At 30.9% G+C, this 23,488-nt stretch overlaps 2 protein-coding genes across 2 annotated transcripts in view; both read right to left on the reverse strand.

The window, feature by feature from the left end:
- Positions 1–4,623: 4,623 nt before the first annotated feature.
- On the reverse strand, positions 4,624–9,238 carry LOC106677516 (pseudouridine-5'-phosphatase). The gene is made up of 5 exons (XM_014415496.2): positions 9,040–9,238; positions 8,770–8,912; positions 6,111–6,329; positions 5,676–5,902; positions 4,624–4,867 (listed from the first exon to the last, which is right to left on the reverse strand). The coding sequence occupies exons 1-5, from the start codon at positions 9,111–9,113 to the stop codon at positions 4,676–4,678; spliced, it is 855 nt and encodes a 284-aa protein (XP_014270982.1). The 5' UTR covers positions 9,114–9,238; the 3' UTR covers positions 4,624–4,675.
- An 11,257-nt stretch (positions 9,239–20,495) lies between these two features.
- LOC106677515 (SH3 domain-containing protein Dlish) overlaps positions 20,496–23,488 on the reverse strand; it is a 145,233-nt gene continuing 142,240 nt past the window's right edge. The window contains exons 4-5 of the mRNA XM_067045660.1: positions 22,926–23,260; positions 20,496–21,050 (exon numbers count right to left, since the gene is read on the reverse strand). Of these exons, the coding sequence (XP_066901761.1) occupies positions 20,798–21,050; positions 22,926–23,260 (588 nt within the window). The 3' untranslated portion in view covers positions 20,496–20,797. The remainder of the gene's footprint in view (positions 21,051–22,925; positions 23,261–23,488) is intronic.

The raw sequence follows: 23,488 nt of genomic DNA on the forward strand, positions 1-23,488 counted from the left end.
GTCTACAAATTTTAACCCCAAGCCATGAATAGATTGTTCTTATTGATAGATAAGGTGATTAATATATTGTTATATTTTTTTTTAACGTCCTGTTGATAAAAGGTTATTTGCGAGTAAGTGAAATAATTATGAATTGAAGTCACTGCCAATGTTTACTATAACCTCACTATTTTCATTGGTTTTTAAATTTTTTATCCTGTAATTGACCTTGCCTTTGATATGACCAGAATAATTACATTGCCAATAGTGATGTGTTAGGTATAATATTTTTCAGTATTTGATTACCACTATTTGATTTTCTTTTTTTGTTAGTACTGTTTTATTTATGATTCAAAAAATATTGCCACACCTCGGTTTTTCCCCCAGTTTTGATCCTATTTTTTTTAAAATAAAAGTACCATAGCAGGATTATTTATCATAGATCAAAAAGTGATGCAAATTTAAAAAGGGTATCAAAGTAAACATAACCATCAGTTTCAAGGATTAAAATATTATTGTCATGATGGTAAAATTTTTATTTTGATATTCCTTATCACTTTAATATTAAACCATAAACAGTAACAGATCATAATCAAATACAAGATTCTTTTTTCCTTATTAAGTTTTGGACTCTTTTTTATTTTTTACAGCGAGATCAGGTTAATCTGACAACCAACCATTTCTTTTCTGGGTGCAAATGTTAGGATATATGAAGTGGGTATGCTAATATTTTTTTTTATTTATAAATATAACAATTAAGCTCATCACAAGCTTATTAGCAATTTATTGCTAGAACAATAAGTATTTAAAAAACAAATATACATTTAATTGTTTTAATGTTATGGCAAAATGGCTACAAATTATCAAAATTTAGCTGCAATCTTTTACATCATTTCAATCTTCTTACTGTGGCATTAACGTTGATGAGATGGACATCCTAAGTATTTGTCCTTGTAATCACTTTAGATGTGTCTTTATTTCAAGTATTTAAGATACTTAAGATGATCGGTGAAGATCATCATTTCTTGTTACTAGGGTGCATTGGTTTTAGGATTTATAAAATAATTAAATAATGGTCTTAGGATAGATAAAAAAATTTGACTTTCTGCCTAAGAGCCAATAAATTTTTTGATACATTAAATTAAGCTGTAATAATTTTTTTTTTAAAATATGTTCTTTCCATTGAAGTTTTATGTCTAATGTAATGCCCAATTATCTGGCCAGATTTAGGGATTGCTTTGTTGTTCACGGACATTTTATTTATCTAATATATATCTCTTATCTACATGCCCTTGTGTTAGTGGTTAAAATAATCAAGTTATATTGAAAAAAAATAGCACTATTACTGTTTACCTAATGATATCAAATATTTTTGGTTTACAAGTGAAATACTGTAAGTTGAAAATCAAAGTTTTTTGAGATATTTGATGATAAAATTTTTTTTTTTTTTTGTTATGGAAAGAGTTATTCCATTTTTTATAACCAATTTATGATATTAATAAATTCTTTAGAGTTTGATCTTTTTAACGTTTTAGACAGGAAAAACCAAATAACTCAAAACTAGAAAATCTTGATGTGTTTCACTTGTAAACTGACGATACATAGTGAGGTAAAGTAGTGTTAAAATATTACATGCCTAATGTTGTTTCCATTTTCTATTTCCGTAAGATTCTGTTTAAAAAAAGAAAGATATTAGGCCTACTAGCTCACCAACCTTGAATTGACTTTATCAAAAGTAAACCTAGAAAACTCAAGGGTTGTTATTGCAAATTTATTTTATTTTTCTGAATTCGAAAGCACAATATTTCTACTTCATCAATTATCTAATGGTAGTTGGTCCATACACTTTTGAAAATCGATCTGTTGACATTAATTATACTATTTTTCTTAACTATATACTTTAATTAAACTTTTGGGGCATACAGCTGAGAGCAGTGAATAATTTACAATTTTTTTTATTAAGTACAGGTGATTAATAACCAAAACTTTTTTAAATTGGAAATTCTTTTATTTATAATAGCGTATTTGCACGCTATCTCAAGAATAGTTCTTTTAGAAGAAACAAAATGTTTTTGTGCAAAACTGTATAGTATCAGCAGTCAGGAATAGATGGAGAATGCTGAAAAGAAACCTCAACAAAGTAATGTTGATAAATCAGTGGTTGATGATGAGGAACTGACTTAAAAAAAGAAGTGGTACTTCAATGAGACAAAATGATAAAATAATTCTATTTTGGGAAAAAAGTTCCCTAAGAATAATTACATAATGGAAATCTGTCTGTCTAAATATTTACAAAAGATTACTTCTTAATTATCTCATAATAATTTTTCTTATAAGAGAATACATATCGCTGCTTTGCTGGAATGGGTAGCACATCTGGCAAAAAAAAGTATACCTAAGATAGTCTGCAGACTGCTGTTTCTTCTTTTATTGAGATAGTCCTAAAGCTTTTCGAGTTTTTACAAATCAAATCATATTCAGCTTACTATACAATTTGTGGAAACCTCAAATACAAAAATAAATAAATATTAAAAAAGAGATTTTACCACACGTCTCTATTCAAGCAAATCAGTGATATTGTTTACATTGATATGGTGGTTTGATTGTTAAGTAGCCGTTGTTTTCTTCTTTATCAAAGAAGGAATAAATTACAGACTTTCAAAACAGTGTTAAAAATATTTTTTTAAAGCATTTTTAACCTGTTTATTTGTGTTTTAATTTATTTATTCAATTAATTTTTTATTTTTCTAAATCTCTCTCTATATATATAGATATTGTAATATTTAAAAATTATTAAAATAAAATAAATAGAAATTTGATATTTTTTAACTTAATTCTCATATCTAAAAGATAGCTTGGGAACAGAACAGTTAATTAAAATGATATCTATTTTTACACCTCATTTAAATTTAGGTACAACAAAACTAACCAATTTCATAGGATCTTCTTTTGATAATTTTCTTAATTCACTAACATTGACTGCTGACAATCTTTCAGTAAACAAACACTAACAAAACAAAGTATTGGTCCTCTTACAGTTTTTTACTCACAATCCACCGAAGTGTGTTGTTTGGCTATCCAAACAAAGAATCCTTTTTTCTTCTTGGGTGACTCTCTGATCTCTCCGTTTTCAAGATGTCCATTCTTGAGCAGGACAAGAGATGATGAGGGCCTCCTCATCCAAGAAACATCATTCCTTGCCCGCCCAACGAATGAATTCCAAAAACGAAAACCTGTTTCGATGTTCTATGTAAACAACGATTGTCACACAACAGTTTTGGATTTTTGCAAATGATTTACTTTCTGAATATTATTCTTTAGCTATATCTGAATATTATTCTATTTCTTGACTTCTATTTTTTCTTAAATTTCCTGCATTTTCAATTATGATGAGAAGTTAGAATAGAGTTTTTTAAAATATTTGAATCTGCTCAACATGGCGCGATTTAACGAACTTTTCGCATGACACATGCCGCCAACTTGAATTTGAACGATATTTTTTGTGACTGCATATTTGACTTAACAAAATTGGTTAGCTGGCTTTTAGGTTTAATATTATAAATAAACATGTTGAAATGATAAATCACATAAAACCTACTAATAATCATTTATATATAAAAAATAACTCTTTACTCATAAAAGAGGATATTATACTTAAAATCTGTTACATATAAAAAATAACGATTTACTCATTAAAGAGCATATGACTATATATATATATACATATATATATATATATATATATGTGTGTGGGTGTGTGTGTGTGTGTATATATTTTAATCTATTTATTTGTTGTTTTTTCTAAACTGATCTACTGACTATTGTGTCTTTGATTTGATTTTATATTGCTATCTAATGATAAATTATTTTAATTTGTTAAACGGATCAAACGTGGGCTGCAGATCACTGGAGAGGGGAGGAACGGGATAGGGTTTATAAAATTGCCAAATAAATGGAATAAGATTGTCAAATTAAATAAAATTGTTAATTAGGGGAAAAATAGATGTAATATATTTTATCTAGTGTATAGAAGATTATTAATTGTAAAAGGGTAGGAAGGGAATAAGGAAAAAAAAAATATAAATATGTCTTATGTTCGATTTATTGGTATGCTGTGTTTTATAGCACCCGATGTATTGGGCAGCATGGTTAAATAAAGCATTTCTCTCTGATAATAAAATTTTAATAGAAATTGCAACAGATGGTTTTGCTAGGGCTTAAGCTTTGAATCCTGATTTTTAGGTTTTATTTTGGGACTTTTATTTAAAATAATCAATGTAACAGAAACTTCATGGACTGTATTAAGTCATTCAAAGGGGATTTTTTTAAAATCTATTTTTCCCACTCAAAAACCCAATATGTGAAAAGTGTTTCTAGACTATTTTTTTTTTCAAATTTTGCCTAACTCAGTTTTTAGGTATAAAAATGGTAGAAGCAAACTTAGCAGATTGTTTAATTATTGTTCGGACAGAATTATTTTTACGTTTTTATGACTAAAAATAACGACGTTATAACATATATATATTTTTTTTTTCTAGAACAAGGAAATCTGCTTGCGCTTAAAACTTTCAAATCCAAAGTGGAATTCGACTTGAACTGATATTTATATATTTTTTAAAAAAGTTAATGTTATAGAGAAGGCAATTTAATTGATTGACACAATTTATTAAGACACGCTGGACACAGTTTCACATCTTCATTTCCTCTTTTTAACTTTCTTTTCTGGCAAGTGGAATTCAGTGGGATCGAATTGGGCCATATCGTAGAGCACAACATTAGCAGCTGCTCGCATGTCCTCTGGCATTTGTGAGTCTGTGCACAAAATTACTTGCATGCCTGCGGCTTTTGCTGCTAATGCACCCTGATAGCTGCTATCTATGACCAAATACTAAAACATATAAAATTAAAAATTAGAACAATATTGTTTAAACAGTCTTGATTCGGATAGGTTTTTTTTAGTATTAGAGCCGAATGGTAAAAAAGTCAGTTATTTCACCACAATTTGTGATTACTTTAATGAAAACTACGTATAATTACTAGTCAAGTCGATGAGTATATTTAGGGGGAATACGAAATGGCGGCTGTTTCAAAACGTTAAAAAAAATAAATAATTTTTCATTTTATTGTATATTTTATATACATTGTTTATTATATTAAAAACTCATTTAAATTGACCAATTTACAAGAATAAAAAATTAAATTGAAATAATGATCAGAGTTCAAAGTTTTTTTGGAAGAACCACGGAATATCATTTCTATTTTTAATGTTTTTTTTGCGGAACTCTATTCATGTTAATGAATGGAATATGGACCGAGTGCGGTCTAATAAAACTCAAAAAGTAAATGGGTGTACTATTTTTATTTGAGCCAACGTTTCGTCCCACGTTGCAGGGCTTCGTCAGGGCTAAAAAAGATACAAACTCTTGACATAGTTACAAAGAAAAAACATAGTGGAAAATAACAGGGGTATACTTTCTACTATATTTTCATCTAATGTTTATAACCTTTAATTTTTCTTATTAAACTTTACGTTTCACTGTATACCCCTGTTATTTTCCTCTATGTTTTTTCTTTGTAACTATGTTTACACTATAAATAATTACTTGAGTTTTATTTGACCGCGCCCGGACCATATTCCATTCATTAATACTCACGGTCAATCAGTAATCTCCCAGTATCCATGTTAATAATTTTACCTTTGATAAACTCCGAGGTCCATCATAAAACATCCTGGCTGCTTTGATGAGAATTTCAGGTTTGGGTTTACCATCTACCACCTCATCTGCATGTACTACATGGCAAAAATTTTTTTCGAATCCATGCAGCTTGGAGTAAAGGATTTTAAAAGCTTTTGTGTGCGCGCTTGAGATCAGTGCTATAGGCATCTTGTTCTGCAGGAAATAGCAAACAATATCATCGATTCCTGTAAAAAAACAATTACAAACAGAGTTTACTGCAATTTCTATATTCAGAAATATGTAAAATAATGCCCAAAGTTCGAAATTTAATTGTTAAAGTTAGTAAAAATGGTGCAACATTTGAATCATTTATGATAAAACTATAAAACATTATATATCCTTATTATTATTTATAGTAACAAGAAAATTAAATATACTACAACTAATTTTTACCTTTTACTATTTTTGCCCCGCGGTACAAATCTCTTTGAATCTGCCATACCCCATGTGCATAAACCTCAGGACCGAAGGGCAATTCATATTCGTCCGTTACGATTTTCCCAGCATCTACATTACGCAGACCCAATATTTGATACTTTGTTTTATTTTTTAAATGTTTCCTCCATTTCATTAGGTAATCTTCGTGGGAAATTGCGTTATACTGAATTGAATCTGTAAAAGCGTTGTAATTTAAAACAAAACAAAAAATACATAAATAGTATAATATGACTTGGAAAATATAAATTTGCTGAAACATTTTTTAATAATATATTCGTTTCAATTTATTTATACAGTCTAGAGTTGAACCCACACCTCTGAACAGAGAGGTGATTCAACTCCACGGGACTCCACTCCACAGAGAACTAGGGTATCTTGGACTCTCTATATCCCTACGGACATTCAAAATCAGAATAGGAAATCATCTCTCTGGTAATTTCCAACAAAAAATCGGAGTACCACAAGGATGTGTTCTCAGCACAACATTGTTTGCCCTGGCCATCAATGACTTAGGAAGAAACATGCCGAGAGGAATAAAGGTGATGCTCCATGTGGACTATCTGCCGCTCAAACGATATAAACCAAATAAAAATCAAATTACAAGAAGCTCTTAATCGATTAAAAAACTGGTCAAACAGCTAAGGTCTTACCTTCTCAACCGAGAAAACTAAATGTCTTCATTTCAGCAGAAAAAGAATAACACCTCCATCCCCAGAACTCACCATAGGAGATTCTCCGTTACCGTATGTCGAACATTGTAGATTTTTAGGCCTCATATTCGATAGGCGTCTTTCTTGAAACCACCATATCAGTACACTTAGAAACAGATGCATAGGTAAAATTAAAATCTTAAAAGTCCTCGGCAAAACATCATGGGGAGCTGATAGATCAATGATGTTTAAAATATACATAGCCTTAATCCGCTCCAAACTTGATTATGGAAGTTTTGTGTATGGCTGAGCTCGCTTCCAAAGCCTAGCCAAACTCGACACCGTTAAGAACACCGGAATCCTCATTGCCACAGGTGCCTTTAGGACCAGTCCAATTTTAAGTTTATGTGCAGAATCTGGAATATTACCCCTAGACGACAACTATTAGCTACAAATTATTTTTCCCGGCTATACCTGCAACCCTCGCATCCAACTTATAAGTACATTTTTAATCCTAAATTCTCTAGACAGTTCCAGCAGAAGATAAATACAACACTACCCCTTAGGCGTTGATGACTAAAGGGTTTTACGCCTTTAAGCAACAATCAACAACAACAACAACACTACCCCTCGCTGAACGATTATCGGCCACTGTCACAGAATTAAAAGCAATAGCCACCAACATACCACAAAATAACACGCCCTCCTAGACTTACCAACGTCCAAATGTAAATCTCCAACTACCTAAATACCGCAAACAAAATACAACAATGTCAAAATATCAAGCAAAGTTCCGAGAACTGCTACAAACTCTACCAAAACATACCTCTATATATACAGATGGCTCGAAGTCATATAACGCAACAGGATCTGCCTTTGTGACACCAAACACAACCCATAAGAGAAAACTGCATCATCTCTCTAATATATATACCGCAGAACTAAGTGCCATAGCATCCGCCCTTTACTTTTGTATGAAAAATATACCAAATGGCAATATAGTATATATATGGTAATAATATCGGACTCCATTAGCGCTCTTCAAGGACTAGATATAATGTATTCAGTTCACCCACTTGTTCAACGAATTCATGAATACTTAATAATGCTAAACCAAACAGATAAAATCAGTCTATTTCATCTGGGCTCCCGTGCATGTTGGTATTACGGGAAATGAGATGGCCGACAAAGCTGCTAGAGAAGCGCTAGTCCTCCCAGGTAGACCCGCAGCAATCTTAACTGCAAAGGAACTTGCTCACCCTTTAAAGGAATCTATTAATAAAAGATGGCAGGCAATGTGGGATGAAAGTCCACCCAGTATTTTGAAACCTATAAAGAAAGATGTGAAGTCCTGGATAACATCAACCCGAAGTAGACGCCGTGAAGAAGTAGTGATCACCCGACTCAGAATAGGACATACCCGACTGACACACATCCATCTCATAACAGGAGAGGCACCTCCAAAATGTTCAAAATGTAATAGCAATCTGACCGTCAAACACATTTTTGAAGAATGTCGTCACTACACATCAACTCTGAACCAGTTAGGGTTACCAACAAATGTCCCAATGGCGTTGAGAAACGACGAATCTGTAATTGTAAAAGTCATTAAATTCATCCATCAGACTAACTTAATAACCAGCCTTTAATTATTATAATTATCTATTTAGCTTGCCTTATTTTTAAAATTAGAACAGTCAGTGAATCTGCTTTTCACCATTCTTTCCAATATCGTAACGATTATTAAACAAATTATAATTGCCACAAATTTAATTATAATTGGTGCGGATCAGTACACCGTACCAAAGCTATGACTAAAACAACTAGGCCTTACCAAAACCAACAACCAACGGGGGTTGATGACCAGGCTGTTAAACGCCCTTTCAAAACTAACAAACAAACAAACAACCTTTGTTTATCTTTAGCATGATAGACTAATTAAATTAAAAAATATATATACTCACCAAGAATAACTCCATCCAAGTCCATGATCACATGACTTACGGGATGTGTGTCCCTGTCATGCAATGCCTTCACCTGACTTATACAAGTTGTATGTACAGGTTCTGGCTTTACTATTTTATATTCTTCTTGATCACATATTTTGCTGAAAACCAAGTTTTAGTGAGTATGTTAATAGTGGTAATCTTTTAAGTATTAGGGACCGTGTCTAGGTACTTATCCTTAAAGTTGTATAAGTAGTTTTCATAAATAGTATATCAGTACTTAAATACCTTCTGATCTGGATCGCGTAATAACGGGGATAAGGTGCTTTTTTGAAAAGTTCTCGAATCCAACACCGACTCATTGTGCCATTCAAAGTTTAGTGTCGGTGATGATGTATTATTAGTTTTTCATGTCTGAAATTGTGTTGTGTCTTGTACTTGTGTTACTTGTTTGTGTTTAAGTGTTATTACGTTACATATGTTTTCTCTGGTTTCACATGACATTATTTGTTTGGAGAGTTTATTATTATTATTATTTGTTGCCTTTACTTAACTCATAAAAAAAAATTATTTTTTTCTTATTAATTATTTTCTATTTAGACTCCAATTGATCAGTAAACGGTAATCATTCGTTTCATCAAAAACGGATAATCAAATAAATAAAGTCTAGGGCTTTACAAATTACTTTATTTTATTTTAATCTCTTAACAGTTCTAAGAAGGAAATAAAAAATTCGATATGCGTTAATTGCAAGATAAATAAAGTGGCTTTTGTGATCATAAAACATTATTAATAAGAATTTTTCCTTTTAAAGTAGTGTTTAAAGTTGGTATAAAATCTTTGAGGCTGTTTATTCAATACGAAATCTTTATTGAATTGCATTCTCTTAACTTTATCAACCATGGAGTTCATTCATTTCAAAAAACTAAAACTAAAACTAACTTTTTGAAAACAAAAAAAAAGTTAATGTGTTTCCTTGGAAACAACATGCACAAAATGCTTTACACAAATTTTGTATGTTTACGGATGATCTTTTTTGAATGGTGGAAATTGATTAAATAAAATGTTGCTGATTTGGCAGTATTATATTTAACGTATTTTACAGTACCCAGGTGCTAATCCAACAGCCGTAAACAACAAGGCCCAGATATGAAATCCCCGAGGAAATCCCTCGGTAAAACGGGATTTGACCGAATAAAAAATGAGAGAAGAGACAGTTTAGGAGCCTCTAATGGAAAATATTCATGAAAGAGGATTCCTAAATTGGTTCGGCCAAGGAAAATGAATGAATCTACTGGTGTAAATATCCAGAAATAAGGATTTTCCAAATATCTAGTGTAGCTATCCATCGAAGAAATGAGCAAGGAAGCTTGAGGTAAACTGCTCGTGATCTTGGGAATCGCAATGACTCGGGAGCGGGGACCTACTGAAGATTTGCATTCCACCCCCCCCCCATAACTCACACCTTTAATTCCTCATGGATTCATTTAAACCGATCTGTCTGATCACCTAAATTTGAAGGCTTCTTGGCTCTATCTTTAGCCACAATTTTTGAACTCAGTTCAACGTTATAAATAAATATTGACTACCAGTAACAATTCTTATCTGCTGGTATTTTTCGTGAATGTGCATAACTTCCTCAATAGCGATTCCAAGAAGAACTTCACCTTCTTCGGTACAAGTACTCTCGAGAGTTACTGCAGCTGTGGGACCTTCAACCTTTTTGAATTGTGCTTGATGGAACCACGAATGACGATTATCGTTAGAAATGGAACATCGAGGGAGAGATGTACGTCATATGTGGTATTTAGGCTTAACTGAGAGTTTTTTCTACCGTGCCTGTCCTTCTGTATGTCCAATTTTATTTTTTGGTATTTTTGATATTGATATTTGTTGGACTGATGAAGGCTATGGAATGCCTTGCAGAGAGGAGAACTATTATTGGAAACGCTTGAGATAGTATTAATGGGCTAATGGCGAGGACGCCTGTTCAAATGAATTGTTTCAGCAAATGAAATTCTTTGGTCTTATTCTAAAATGGAACAATGAAGGTCATCTCTTAAACTTATTTACTAGAGAAGAAAGTTTATTCTTGTGGTCGTTTGCTTATATCTTGACATTAGGTTTAAGATTCTCCATAATGAATTCAAAGAAGAAAAATGTGAAAAAATAACGAAACACCAATTAAACATTAAGAGCCAAAGGATGCAAAAACAAAAAAATATAATTTGTTTGCATAGAAAAACAAAGTGGGCAAAATGCTAAAATTCAAAATAATTGTTGAAAATTAGATGTACATAAAAACAACAAAATACGCCTCGCGAGAGGATCTGTTGAATCTTATTATTATTACTTGATTATTATTTTAAAATACAATAATATAAGAGAACTAAAGAACATCCAACCCGGAGGACTAAATATAGCCTGAGGTTTGAAAATCCATCTTTTGGCACAGGCTCGGCAAAGAGTGTTTTGTTTTTTCTCGGTAATATGACTGAAAGGAATATTTTATTAGTGTATGCAATAGGAAAAGGGGAAGGAAAAATATTTTCAAAAATAATGAACACTTATATATTGGTACAGATTTTTTTTTTTTTTTTAACATAGTAATATTCTTTCATATAATTTTATTTATGTATTTAAATCATTTAATTTATCTTCAATTTTAAGTAAATAAAAGTTAACAAATTAAAAAAAATAATGATGTTATTATTAATTTTGTTTTTTTAAAACAAATTGGTTAAAACAAACTACAAAGTACGAATATAATAATAATAATAATAATAAGCTGGAAGGCAATTTTCCGAGACAGAGGGATTTATGGTTGTTATACAAGATGAAGTGATTGCCTCAAGATCATATAGGAAGCATGTGTTAAAAGACGCAACAACGCCAAATAAGTGTCGATTATGCTCAGTAACGCTCGAATCAATCCAACATATCACTGGAGGATGTGGAGTGCTGGCTGGTACTGAATATTTGCAGAGGCACAACAATGTGGCCAAAATTTTGCATCAGGCTCTGGCTGTGAAGTACAACCTAATTGAAGATAAGAGCCCTTATTGCAAGTACCACCCAAATAGACTCCTCCAAAAAAGGTCCTCTCAGGCTATATAGGGATGAAACAATAATTACGGACCATACAGTACGCCATAATAAACCAGACATTCTCCTTATAGACCTAAGAAAAAAGAAAGCGGAACTTACTGAGGAGGGGTCCTCAACGATAATAATGTAAGCTCTACTGTGGGAGAAAAACTGAGGAAATACCAGGAATTGGCGATAGAATTGAAAGAAATATAAAAATTGGAAGGTGTTACCACTGCTCCATTCATAATATCAACGAATGGTCTCATACCAAAATCAACAGCGGCAGGCATGAATGGTTTGGGGGTGCCTATTGATGTGCTGAGAGAGGCTCAACAGTCAGTTCTCTTGGACACTGCACGTATAGTGCGAAAATTATTAAATATTTGAAAAAATAAATAAATAAATCAACCGAAATATGAAGGTGGTTGAACTTCTAGGTCTCCCACCTCAGATACTCAGCTCGCAATAGCGAGAACAACCGACCATAATAATAATAATAATAACAAAGCGGATGAACTGAACATTGTTTCAGAAAAGGAACGACTGGCGGAATAGAAAAGCAAGTCTCTGCATGGGAGATTCTACAGCCAACTGAAAGAAGCCTCCATAGACAAAGAAAGATCAGTTGAATGGGTAACAGCTGGAATGCGCAATCCCAGCGCGAACTACCCCACTGCTTCCGCACCCCGTATGCCAGAAATGGCAAGGGAGGGGGATTAAAAAAAAAAAAAAAGGGTAACAGTTGGAAGGCTATTGTTCGATACAGAGGGATTCGTGGTTGCAATCCAAGATCAGGTTATTGCCACCAGATCATATAGGAAGCATGTGCTGAAAGACGCAACAGCATCGGATAAGTTTCGATTATGCTCGGTAGCGCTGGAATCAATCCAACATGTCACAGGTGGATGTGGAGTGTTGGCTGGTACTGAACATTTACAAAGGCACAACAATGTGGCCAAAATTTTGCATCAGAAATTGGCGATAAAGTACAACTTAATTGAAAATAAGAGCCCATACTACAAGTACCACCCAAATAGACTCCTCCAAAAAGGTCCTCTCAAGCTCTAACTTGGGATGAATCAATAATTACGGACGATACAGTACGTCATAATAAACCAGATATTCTCCTGATTGATCTAAGAAAAAAAGAAAGCAGAACTTATTGCTGACGGAATCCCAAGCGATAATAATATAAGCTCTACTGTGGAAGAAAAACTAAGGAAATGTCAGGAATTGGCGACTGAATTGAAGGAACTGTATCATTTGGAGGGAGTTACCACAACTCTAATCATAATATCCACCAATGGCCTCGTACCAAAATTGACAGTGGCAGGCGTGAATGGTTTGGGAGTGCCTGTTGATGTACTAAGAGAGGCTCAACGGTCAGTTCTCTTAGACACAGCATGTATAGTGTGAAAGGTTTTAAATATTTGAAAAGAGAAAATAAAAAAAATATGAAGGTGGTTGGACTTCTATGTCTCCCACCTCAGATATTCAACCCACAATAGCGAGAAAACCCGAATAATAATAAAATCTCAGTTATAATGACAATATTATGGAGAACTTAACTGTCCTAGCTACTTTACAATGAGCTGCTTTATACAATGTGGAAGGAGGACCTCTTCTCTACCTTCGCTATTTCTGACATATTATATTTCAAAGTGTACTTAACTCATCATGTGCAAACAGAAACTGTGCCACATTAACTCTATTGTCTCCTGAAGAGGTGCCTATCTCTTAACAACAAAATTACTGCTTCCACAGACCCTTGGGGCTAGGTTTATGAAGCACTAGGACTAATTGTATTAGGTATGACTGTTACTCCCTTGAAACTTTAATAATAAGTTTGCACTATCCCACTGGTTGGCTAATAAAACAATAATAACATAAATTCAAGCGTGCCGTATGTATTTACGTCCCATAGTTTCTAAATAATTAGAAGTACAACGCCACAGTAACATTGTTCTAATTTTTAATGAGTTTCAACTAACCGAAACCTGCTAAATAGTTCATAAAAACATATATATATTTTTTTCTATTTTGTTTTAACTAACATAAACCTTATTATAAAGTTTGTAAAAACATATGTTTTTTATACAAGAAAAAAACGAAACATAAATACAAGTCAATATCGACACAGATTTGGGCAAAAATTATTCGATTGACAAGAGACGAATACTTTTTTATTCGATTGACAAGAGACGAATAAATTTTTATTCGAATAAAAATACGACTAAACAATCCGAATACTTTTTTATTCGAATATTTAAAATACTATTTCAATCGAATAAAAAATTAGTCGAATGAAAAATTATTCGAATAAAAATTAGTCGAATACATATTATTCGAATAAAAATTTGATTTTTTTTTTTTTAATTCACTTATTTTATTTTTTTCCCACCTTCAATTTGTAATGTTTTAGGGTCCTATTTCACATATTGAGACGAGTAAAAAACGAAAATGCTATCGATTTTAAGATCACATATCAATTTATTTAAATTTTTTTATTTCTAACACATAGGGACCAATTTATAGGTTTTCGGATATGCAGAATATGAAAATACTATAGATTTATTTTAATTTTTCTGATTTATAACATTTTAGGGCCTCTTTACGTTTTGAGATATGCAGATTTCTTATCTTAGTTAAAATAAATCAATACGTGATACTAAAATCGATAGTACTTTTTTATTCTGCATATCTCAAAACATATAAAGGGAATCTAACATGTTCGGGTTCAAGAAAATTAAAATAAATCGATACGCGATCATAAAATCAATAGCATTTTCATTTTTGGCACTCATATCTTAAAACATAAAGGGACCCTAACATGTTGGAAATCAAGAAAGTTCAAATAAATCGATAGGAAATCTTAAAAATCGATAGCATTTTCTTATTCTACATATCTCAACATATATAAAGAGATCCTAACATGTTAGAAATCAAGATAGTTAAAATTAATCGATACGCGGTCTTAACATAGATATCATTTTCTTATTCTGCATGTCTCATAACATAAAAAGGGACCCTTATATGTTAGACATCAGAAAAGTTAAAATTAATCTATAAGCGATCATAAAATATATGTATATATAGCTGTAAGACAAAAAATGTCGTCTTTTACAAATACAAACGTATTTGGATGGCTAATCATTTAATTTTTTCGAATAAGAGATTATTTTTCTATAAAATGGACTAAAATGGTTATTCGAATTGTTTTTCCTGAATAATTGATTATTCTCGTAAAATAATGACGAATAAAAATGTAATCGGACGGTTAATCATATGTTTTATACGAATAATTGATTATTCGTGTAACATAATGACGAATGAAAAAGTATTCAGATGGCTAATCATATTTTTTTGTACGAATAATTGATTATTCGAGTAGAAAATTCACGAATAAAAATGTATTCGTCTCTCGTCATTCGAATAATATTTGCTCAACTCTGTATCGACATGCATATGTATGAAGTGCTCGATCGTAAAGAATTTTTACTAACAAAATGAAAACTTGCGGGAAAACATTATTTTAGTTTTGAGGATAATAATTAGTACCCGCTCCAAAAAAAAAAAAAAAATCACAAAATTATATTACCCATTATTTCGAGTGCATTGAAAAATAAAACTTTTAACAGCTGCTACTCACTACTATTTTTTTTTATTGTATGTAATACAAATAATATCGGAGGTGCATCTGCAGTTACGATATTTTTTATTCAAGTATCAGTTCCTGTTGCCTTGTTATGATACAAGATCCGGGGTAAAAAAAAACAGTTATTTCTCCCCAAGTTTTGATTTCTTTAATGAAAGCTGTATATAATTACTAGTCAAGATTGATGAGTCTGCCAAGTATAGGTAGGGAGAATAAAAAATGGTGGCTGTTTCAAAATGCTAAAAAAAAAATTATTTTTTCTTTCCGAGCTCCATACCTTTAAAATTATCAACCACACCAAAAAAATAATAGAACATCATTTAAAGAAGAGCAAATTTTCTAAAAAATGAACCTTAATCTAACGATTTACGTTCAATAGTTTTCAAGATATAGCTCTTTAAAAAGCAGCATTTAAAAATAAAATGCACAGAAAAATCTGTAGTTAGTGAATTTATTTTGAGAAATCTATATCTCAAAAACCATAAGTGGTGCAACTGTCTAATAACACTTAAATTAAGCTAATTTAATGTTCTAGGAAGTGGTTTATTACTTTTATCTTTGTAGAAGTTGTACTTTTCATGATATTTGACAAACTGAATTCACAAAACGTAAATTTCTAATTTTTCGAATAAAACGTTTGATTTTTTAAAAAATATATATATTTTTTAATTTTGCTCATGAAATGTTGTCAAAGTCAATTTATTATAGCAAATATCATGAAAACTACAACCCCTACAAAGATTCCAATAATAAACTACTTTATAGCACATCAAACTAACTTTGATTTCATTACTAGCAGACAAATGTATGTCTTATAATTCCAGAGATATTGTTTGTCATAAGCCCAAAAAGTCTGTTCGAACAACTAGAAATCAGCATTTTGAGAATTTATTCTATCTAATATCATAAAACCTACTAATGCTAAGAAGATAAACTACTTTATTGTACATATAACTATTTTTAACTTGAGTACTGGCAGACATCTGTACGTCTTATGGTTCAAGAAATATTGTTTTTCATAAATCCAAAAGGTCTGTCCGAAAAACTAGAAATCAACATTTTGGGAATTTAGTTTGTTGAATATCATGAAAACTATTACTCCTACGAAGATAAATGTAATAAACTAATTTATATTACATCAAATTAGCTTTAATCTAAGTGTTAATACACATTTGTATCTCAAATGGTTTTTTAGATATAGATTTCTCAAAATAAATTCACTAACTACTGATTTTTCAGTGCATTTTTTATGAAATGTTGCTTTTTTAAAAAGCTATATCTTGAGAGCTATTGAACGTAAATTGCTATATATTAAGGTTCATATTTTAGAAAATTTACTCTTATTTAAATAATGTTCTATTAGGTTTTTTAGTGTTGTTAGTAATTTTCCATATTTAAAGATATGGAGCTCCGAAAGAAAATATAATTCTTTTTAACGTTTTGAAATAACTGCCACTTAGTATTTCCTATACATATACTTGGCAGACTCATCAATTTTGACTTTTAATTATACATAGTTTTCATTAAAGTAATCACAAATTGGGCTGAAATAACTGCCTTTTTTTTCCATTTTGGCTCTTTTACTGTTTTGTATTAGAAACTATATTTCACAATATTTGAGGTATTGGTCATAATACATGGTGTGATTTGAAGTTGTTGATACCCTGTAAATGTGTTTTAGAGTGAAAGTATATTTACTGTCGCTATACATGCGATGAATCTGACCAAATCACCTCCTTGCACAACCGTCGGTCTAGTAACAGTACTTCCTCAGGAAGTGGTGCACCTCCAACCCTTCATGGGTTGTAGCGGGATTGATTTAATTTCAGAGGTGGAGTTATTTCGTATATAAATTATTTTGTTAGATAATGTACATATTAAAAAAAAGAAGAAAATGTTTAAATAGAAGTCATCAGGTAATTATTAAAGAAAAATATAGTTTTGTTTCTATGAATGATTATTTTTTATTTAGATAGTTTCATTACCATACAAGCTATTTAATAAATATATCTTTTAAAAAGTACCTAGGTCTAACTGTGTAACTAAGGTATAATTTATTCTTAGTAGAGCAACCAACATACGATAGGATATAGTAAATAGAAATAAAAAGTTTCCTGTAGATATGTTGATATCATATTGCAATTATATTAATAACCAATTGCTATTTAATAGTAAATAGTTCTCTTTTCCATACATTTAATGCTAGTATAGGCGTTAGCACTGAGGGATGAAGGCAGTTTATGCCTAACCCCTTTAGTTAAATTATTTACTCATAAAAAATTTAAATTAATCACACTATTAATATAAATATTATTCCATTGAGAATAAGGAGATTTAATTAATAATATAAAATTTCCTACAAGTGAATTCATTATTTTTTTAATGTCTTCCAAGACTTTCTACCTGTATGTTACAAAATTCACTATTGTAAGTGTATAGTATTTATGCTCTCTGAAAACAGATGACTGGACTGTTTCTTTATTTATGGCATTATATGTCTCCTCCCATTTAATAATATCATCAAGTTACATTAACCTTATTGTCCTCAATATTTCTTAAGTACTGGAGCCTATGAACATAAGAGGCTTAATATAACCACCTTTATTGCTATTATTATTCAATCTATTTTTTGAAAATAATATTAGAAAAATTCAGATAACTGATATTCTGCACCCTGTGCTACATTGCTCTGAATTTCCCTCACCTATTCGTACTGAAAGAGAAATATTATCTAGTTTTCTAATTGTCACAATTTAGTCGTCCTCCTAGTTATAATTAGATTTCTTCTCTAATTAAAATAAAATTAAAATCTGTACCGCTACAACCCATAAAGGGTTAAGAGTGCAGTACTTTGTAAGCAAGTACTGTTAATAAACCAATGGTTGTGCAAGGAGTTGATTTGGTCAAAATCCCGCTCGACCTCCAGATTTTTACCCAATTTATGAGGCTAGGAGGACCCCAGTAGGACTCCAGAACCCACAGGGTTGACTCACTGCAACAGTGTAATAGAAAACAATTTTCTGCCCAGTCGGATTCGAACCCAGGTCCTTAGAGTGCTTTGATTAAGTGCCATTATTTAATGTTTTGAGTTTCATTTCTTTAAAAATCATGTAAGTTTAGGCAAACATTAACAAATGCCAGAATTTAATGAGGATCTTTACTTGATTTTTTTAGGAGCTGTTACTGATTGGTTGATGCTAAGATGATACTACACATAAAAAAAATAAAATTATTTCACATGTTTTTGACGAATCACTAAAATTATATCGAAATTATAGTCGGAAATACATAATTAAATTCATAAATAAATTAAATACACAGTTAAATTAATGTATTACCAATTTATAAATAATTAGCCAATTAACATTTTTGTTTAATTATATATTTTATCCTTTTAAACAATGATTTAACAAATTAGATAATTACCCCTTGTTCAGTAACACTGAAGAATTAATTTTCCCTTCAGATAAATTTAATTTGAAATATAATAATCACTAATATATCTTTCTAGGTAAGCTTACAAATATTCAATTAAATTTAGTTTGGGTGATTAGTGAGGTTTTTCCAGAACATAAGGGTATTTTTACAGCAGTCAAGCTTTTCTAGTTGACGCATTATGATTTGGGGTACTGTCTTGATATAGTTTAAAATTTGATTTAATCCATATTTTTCTTGCACTTTTTTTTAGGTTTATGTTGAAAATATTAACATTATTGAATCTATCCACAAGTCCATCTATGAATGTAAGATTAGCAATCCTCTTTGAAGAAAACCAGCCCTAAACCACCACTGATCCTCCTACATGTTTAACTGTCTCTTTATGCATAACTTTTTATTTTAATTCTTTGTTTGGTTTCCTTCAAATCATTATTTACCCATTGGAACCATTTATTTAAAAATGTGACTCATCTAAAAAGATTACATTATTCTGAAATGCATTAGTATTCTTTAAAAAATTGTTTGCATATTGACTAATGAAAGCTTTTTTTTTTTGCTAGTTTTCTGAGATAAACATTCTTCCTTTGAACACTATTAACAGTTGAAAAATTTATGTTTCATTGTCCAGAAGTTCTGAGAAGCACTCATTCAATACTTTTCTTTTTCTAATTTAATTAGCAATAAATCTTTCATTCTTAATATTTAACTATTTCAGATTGCCACTGTTTTCACCATTACGAAGCTGATTTTGACTTAAGTAACTTTTTATTACATCTGTATTAGTATACATAGGCATCCTGCATCTCTGCATAATTTCTTTTTATGGTTTCACTTTTGTTAAAACAATTATTCGAATCCATTTTTCAATCGTTGATTTCTTACTGTAATGTCCCATTTTAAAAACATCTTCATTACAGTTTGAATTTTTTTTTTTAAAAGCCATTATTTGAAATAATAGTTAAGATATGCTGTGTGTTGGGATTTTCTTTTTCTCTGAAATTGGATTTCATTTTAAAACGTAAGTGTATTGGTTGAGGTTTTGAGGTATACCACCAGTTTTAAACCATTTTGAGAATAAGCGAAAATGTTATTAACAGTTGATAAAAGTAAACATGAAAAAATTATGATTTCTGAACACATTTGATAACGATATTTTTGATACATTTTTAATGTCATGTTAAAACATGTAAAATAGAATATTTTTTATTTTGAAGTTTGTTTTTTTGTTATTTTATAGTATCCTCTGAACATCCAAAACATAGATAAATTAATAAAAAAATAAGTAAATTTCGAATAGTTTTGACTCAGTACATAAGCGTTATACTATCACAATCTGAATATACTTAGGTTTAATAAAGTACTTTTTAATCAGCTTTAACTGTTCCTGCATTCAAACAAAAGACTCAGGGATCAAATTAATATCAAGAAACTTCAATGGTTGTTTCTTCAAAATTTATTCAAAACAAAATACACTGTTTTTGAGTAAACAAACATAATTTAGCTAAAATACCTCTAGCTTTGCTACTCAAAAGCAATATAGCAATCATACATAAACTAATCTTAAAAAAAATAAATAATACTCTCTTATAAGTAACTTCTTAGTTTTACAAAAGTATCATCAACTTTGTTACTAATCATTACAATCATATTTAATGTCACATATAAACAACTCCATAAAGTTGAAAAATAGATATTAACATTTTATATTTATTTACAGTTTTTATGGTTTTATGCACTTCAGCACTAAAGGTACAATGATGTAAGAATTAGAATTAATATACCTTTTTTTTAAGGAACAAATTACTGTATCTGAATGACTACAGGGATGATGCTTATTGGATTTTTCTGCATCAAAAACCGCTGTTATAAGAAACCATGCCCTGCAACTACAGCTGGAATAAATCCTTCCTTTCCATCTCTGGTTCTAACCCAAAACCAATCCCTGAGGTGAGAACTGATAAGTGTCACAACGTCTCCTTTGTTGACACTGAGTGTATTTCTTCCTTTTCCAATGTAATCCGCTGCAACGACAATTAAAACTTGGCGTTTGGCTTTTGCTTGTGCTGCTAGGTAAAGGGAATCCACACTTTCTTCTCCACAGCCTCTTCTTTTGTATCTGAAAGTATTAAATTAATTATTTCATAGAATCATTAATGAAAATATGAGATTTATAATCAAACAGGTTGTTTTTTTCATGACTGAGTATAAGTATAAAAAAAAAAAAATTATCTGAAGTTTTGAAAATGTAACAAGTTATGCGCAGAAGCTGGTTGTAATCGTATAGTTACAAAATGCAAAAATGATACTGCTCTACTTTCATATTGAGTATGAAATTTATTTGTGAAAATTACTTTTTCACTAATGACTTAATAACTTAATACTGCAGAAAAAAAACCCTTAAAAACAGTGTTGAGATCAGCAATCTTATCTAAAATTTTGGATGATCTTACTATATGTCAGACTAATCGTAGTTTAAGTTACATAGAATGAGATATGTTTAAATAAACACATATAGTTAGTGTTCTGTAAAAGAGGTGAATTAAACAAAACAAATATTTTCATAAATTTTCCTTTTTACTGCAATAATCATTAATACTAGATAGTTAACTATTTGAAACACAATCAGGATTTGTACTAGGTTTTCTATAAATATATTATACATTGTAGCAACCTGGTCCTTCTATAAACCAAAAACTTTTAGGAGCTGTCATCACTGCTGAGATCCATTACAGACTGACTTGGTGCAACCAAGCAGCCAAGACATTAACCACTATTCAAGAAGTAATTGTCTCATGTTGATTTGTTGTATATGTTTTAGTATTACCATTGTATGAATAAGTAATCTGTACTAATATTTATGAATTTACTATTCTAAAGAATGAAAACTAAATAGTAGCTATTTGATCTACTTTAAGGTAGTCTCTTACAGTTTGTCCCTCTCATAGGCCTTTACATTCCTGGTAGTTGCTCTACTGAACGAATTTTCCCTGTTCATCATTTCAAAGGAGGCAGTGAGTTACCACATTACTACTTTATTCCTTAACTCTAAAAGATTCCTATGTACATAACTGAAGGCCACATCTGTTATTCTTCAAGAATATAAGGCTTATACCATAAGACCTTGTATTCCCCACTCATATAGGCACTTATCCCACATAGTGCGGTTCCCATTTTCCAAGCATCTAAGGCAAATACCCTTAGAACTTACTTGCCAGTTGGCTCCATACTCCACAGAATGGAGCAACGAAGTTGGCTGGATAACTCTCTGCTATTTCCAATCCTGCTGGGAACTCGGTTCCTAATTACTATTTTATTATTTTATGAGAAATACACATTGTCCAATGTCTTTTGATCCTTCTTTTCCTTACCTCCTAAATTAGTTTCTGGACTAACCACATACCTTGACAAGGTTTTATGACCAAAATGAATTTTCAAGTAAAAAGTATGTACTCCTGAATATTATTGAATTTACCAGTTTTACAGAACACAATTATATGTGAATTTAAAATAAACATCTCTTAATAAAAAAAAAAAAATTAAAATAAGATAGAATGTTGAAGTTTTGGTTTTATGTGGTAAATTATAGGCAAAGATGGATTTAATTGTGGACTTTTAATGGTTATAAATGAAAATTTTATTGGCTCAATGAAATCTTCAATCTTAAAAGTAAGGTAGACTAAGTGTTTGACAACTCATAAGTGTTGTATAACAAAGCACCAGAAAAAAAAACATGATAGAATCATTGCTACATGGTTTATTAATTTTCTTTGGAATGAAAGAGAACTTAGCTCTGACTTATAGAAAAACTAGAACATTGGGAACGGGTAATTATGGATTTGATGTTAAAATCCTTTCTTACTAACATTCGTGATATTTACTGTAACTCCTCTACCACTAACAATGATAAATAATAGTATATTACACTTAAACATTTTTTGTATATGTGGTATTTTAAAATATTTTGATTAATAAATCTAATGAAGAAACGTACCTGTGGCCAGATCTGCTTCCACATTCAGATCTAGTCCCAATCTTTTCTTCGATTCTATTACCTGTAGGCTTAGGAAATATATCTGATTGAGATTCCCATGGTGCAGACGACTCAGGTGGAAGAATCCCAAGAGGTAAGCAAGAAGCATAGCGCACGTATCCTTCTTCGCCATGTGGTGTTTGAACATATAGCCATGCTTGATTCTTGAACACTGCATTTACAACCATTCCTAAAGGAAGTGATACTTCTTCTTGGTATCCTCCCGCCTGGGTTTGATAAAGGAGGCATGGAGTTGACAAAACAACTGGTATGTTTCCTGGTGTTTCAATAGAGGCCTGTAATAATAAAAGATTATTATTTAATACAATAGCAGAGTAATAAAGCAATTATTTGAGCATGAATAGAGAGAGAGATTTTATTGTTCTTGAATTATTTACAATTTTACAATAAACCATGATGCTCTGAGACTACAGTGTCTCATTGAGCAATTTAAATTATTCACGTTTCTGGGTACAATATAAGTTTTTTGAAAACAAGTACAACAGATAACTAAAAAAGAAAAG

This window comes from Halyomorpha halys, unplaced genomic scaffold, assembly GCF_000696795.3.
Source record: "Halyomorpha halys isolate HHAL.00 unplaced genomic scaffold, Hhal_1.1 Scaffold101.1, whole genome shotgun sequence".
Classification (NCBI taxonomy): Eukaryota; Metazoa; Arthropoda; class Insecta; order Hemiptera; family Pentatomidae; genus Halyomorpha; species Halyomorpha halys.

Coding starts and splice junctions, on each gene's coding strand:
- LOC106677516 (XM_014415496.2), bottom strand. CDS start 9,113: ATGAGTCGGTGTTGGATTCGAGAACTTTTCAAAAAAGCACCTTATCCC. Junction 6,330..8,769: donor CTTGGATGGAGTTATTCTTG/GTGAGTATATAT, acceptor ACGCTTTTACAG/ATTCAATTCAGTATAACGCA. Junction 5,903..6,110: donor CGGGGCAAAAATAGTAAAAG/GTAAAAATTAGT, acceptor GTTTTTTTACAG/GAATCGATGATATTGTTTGC.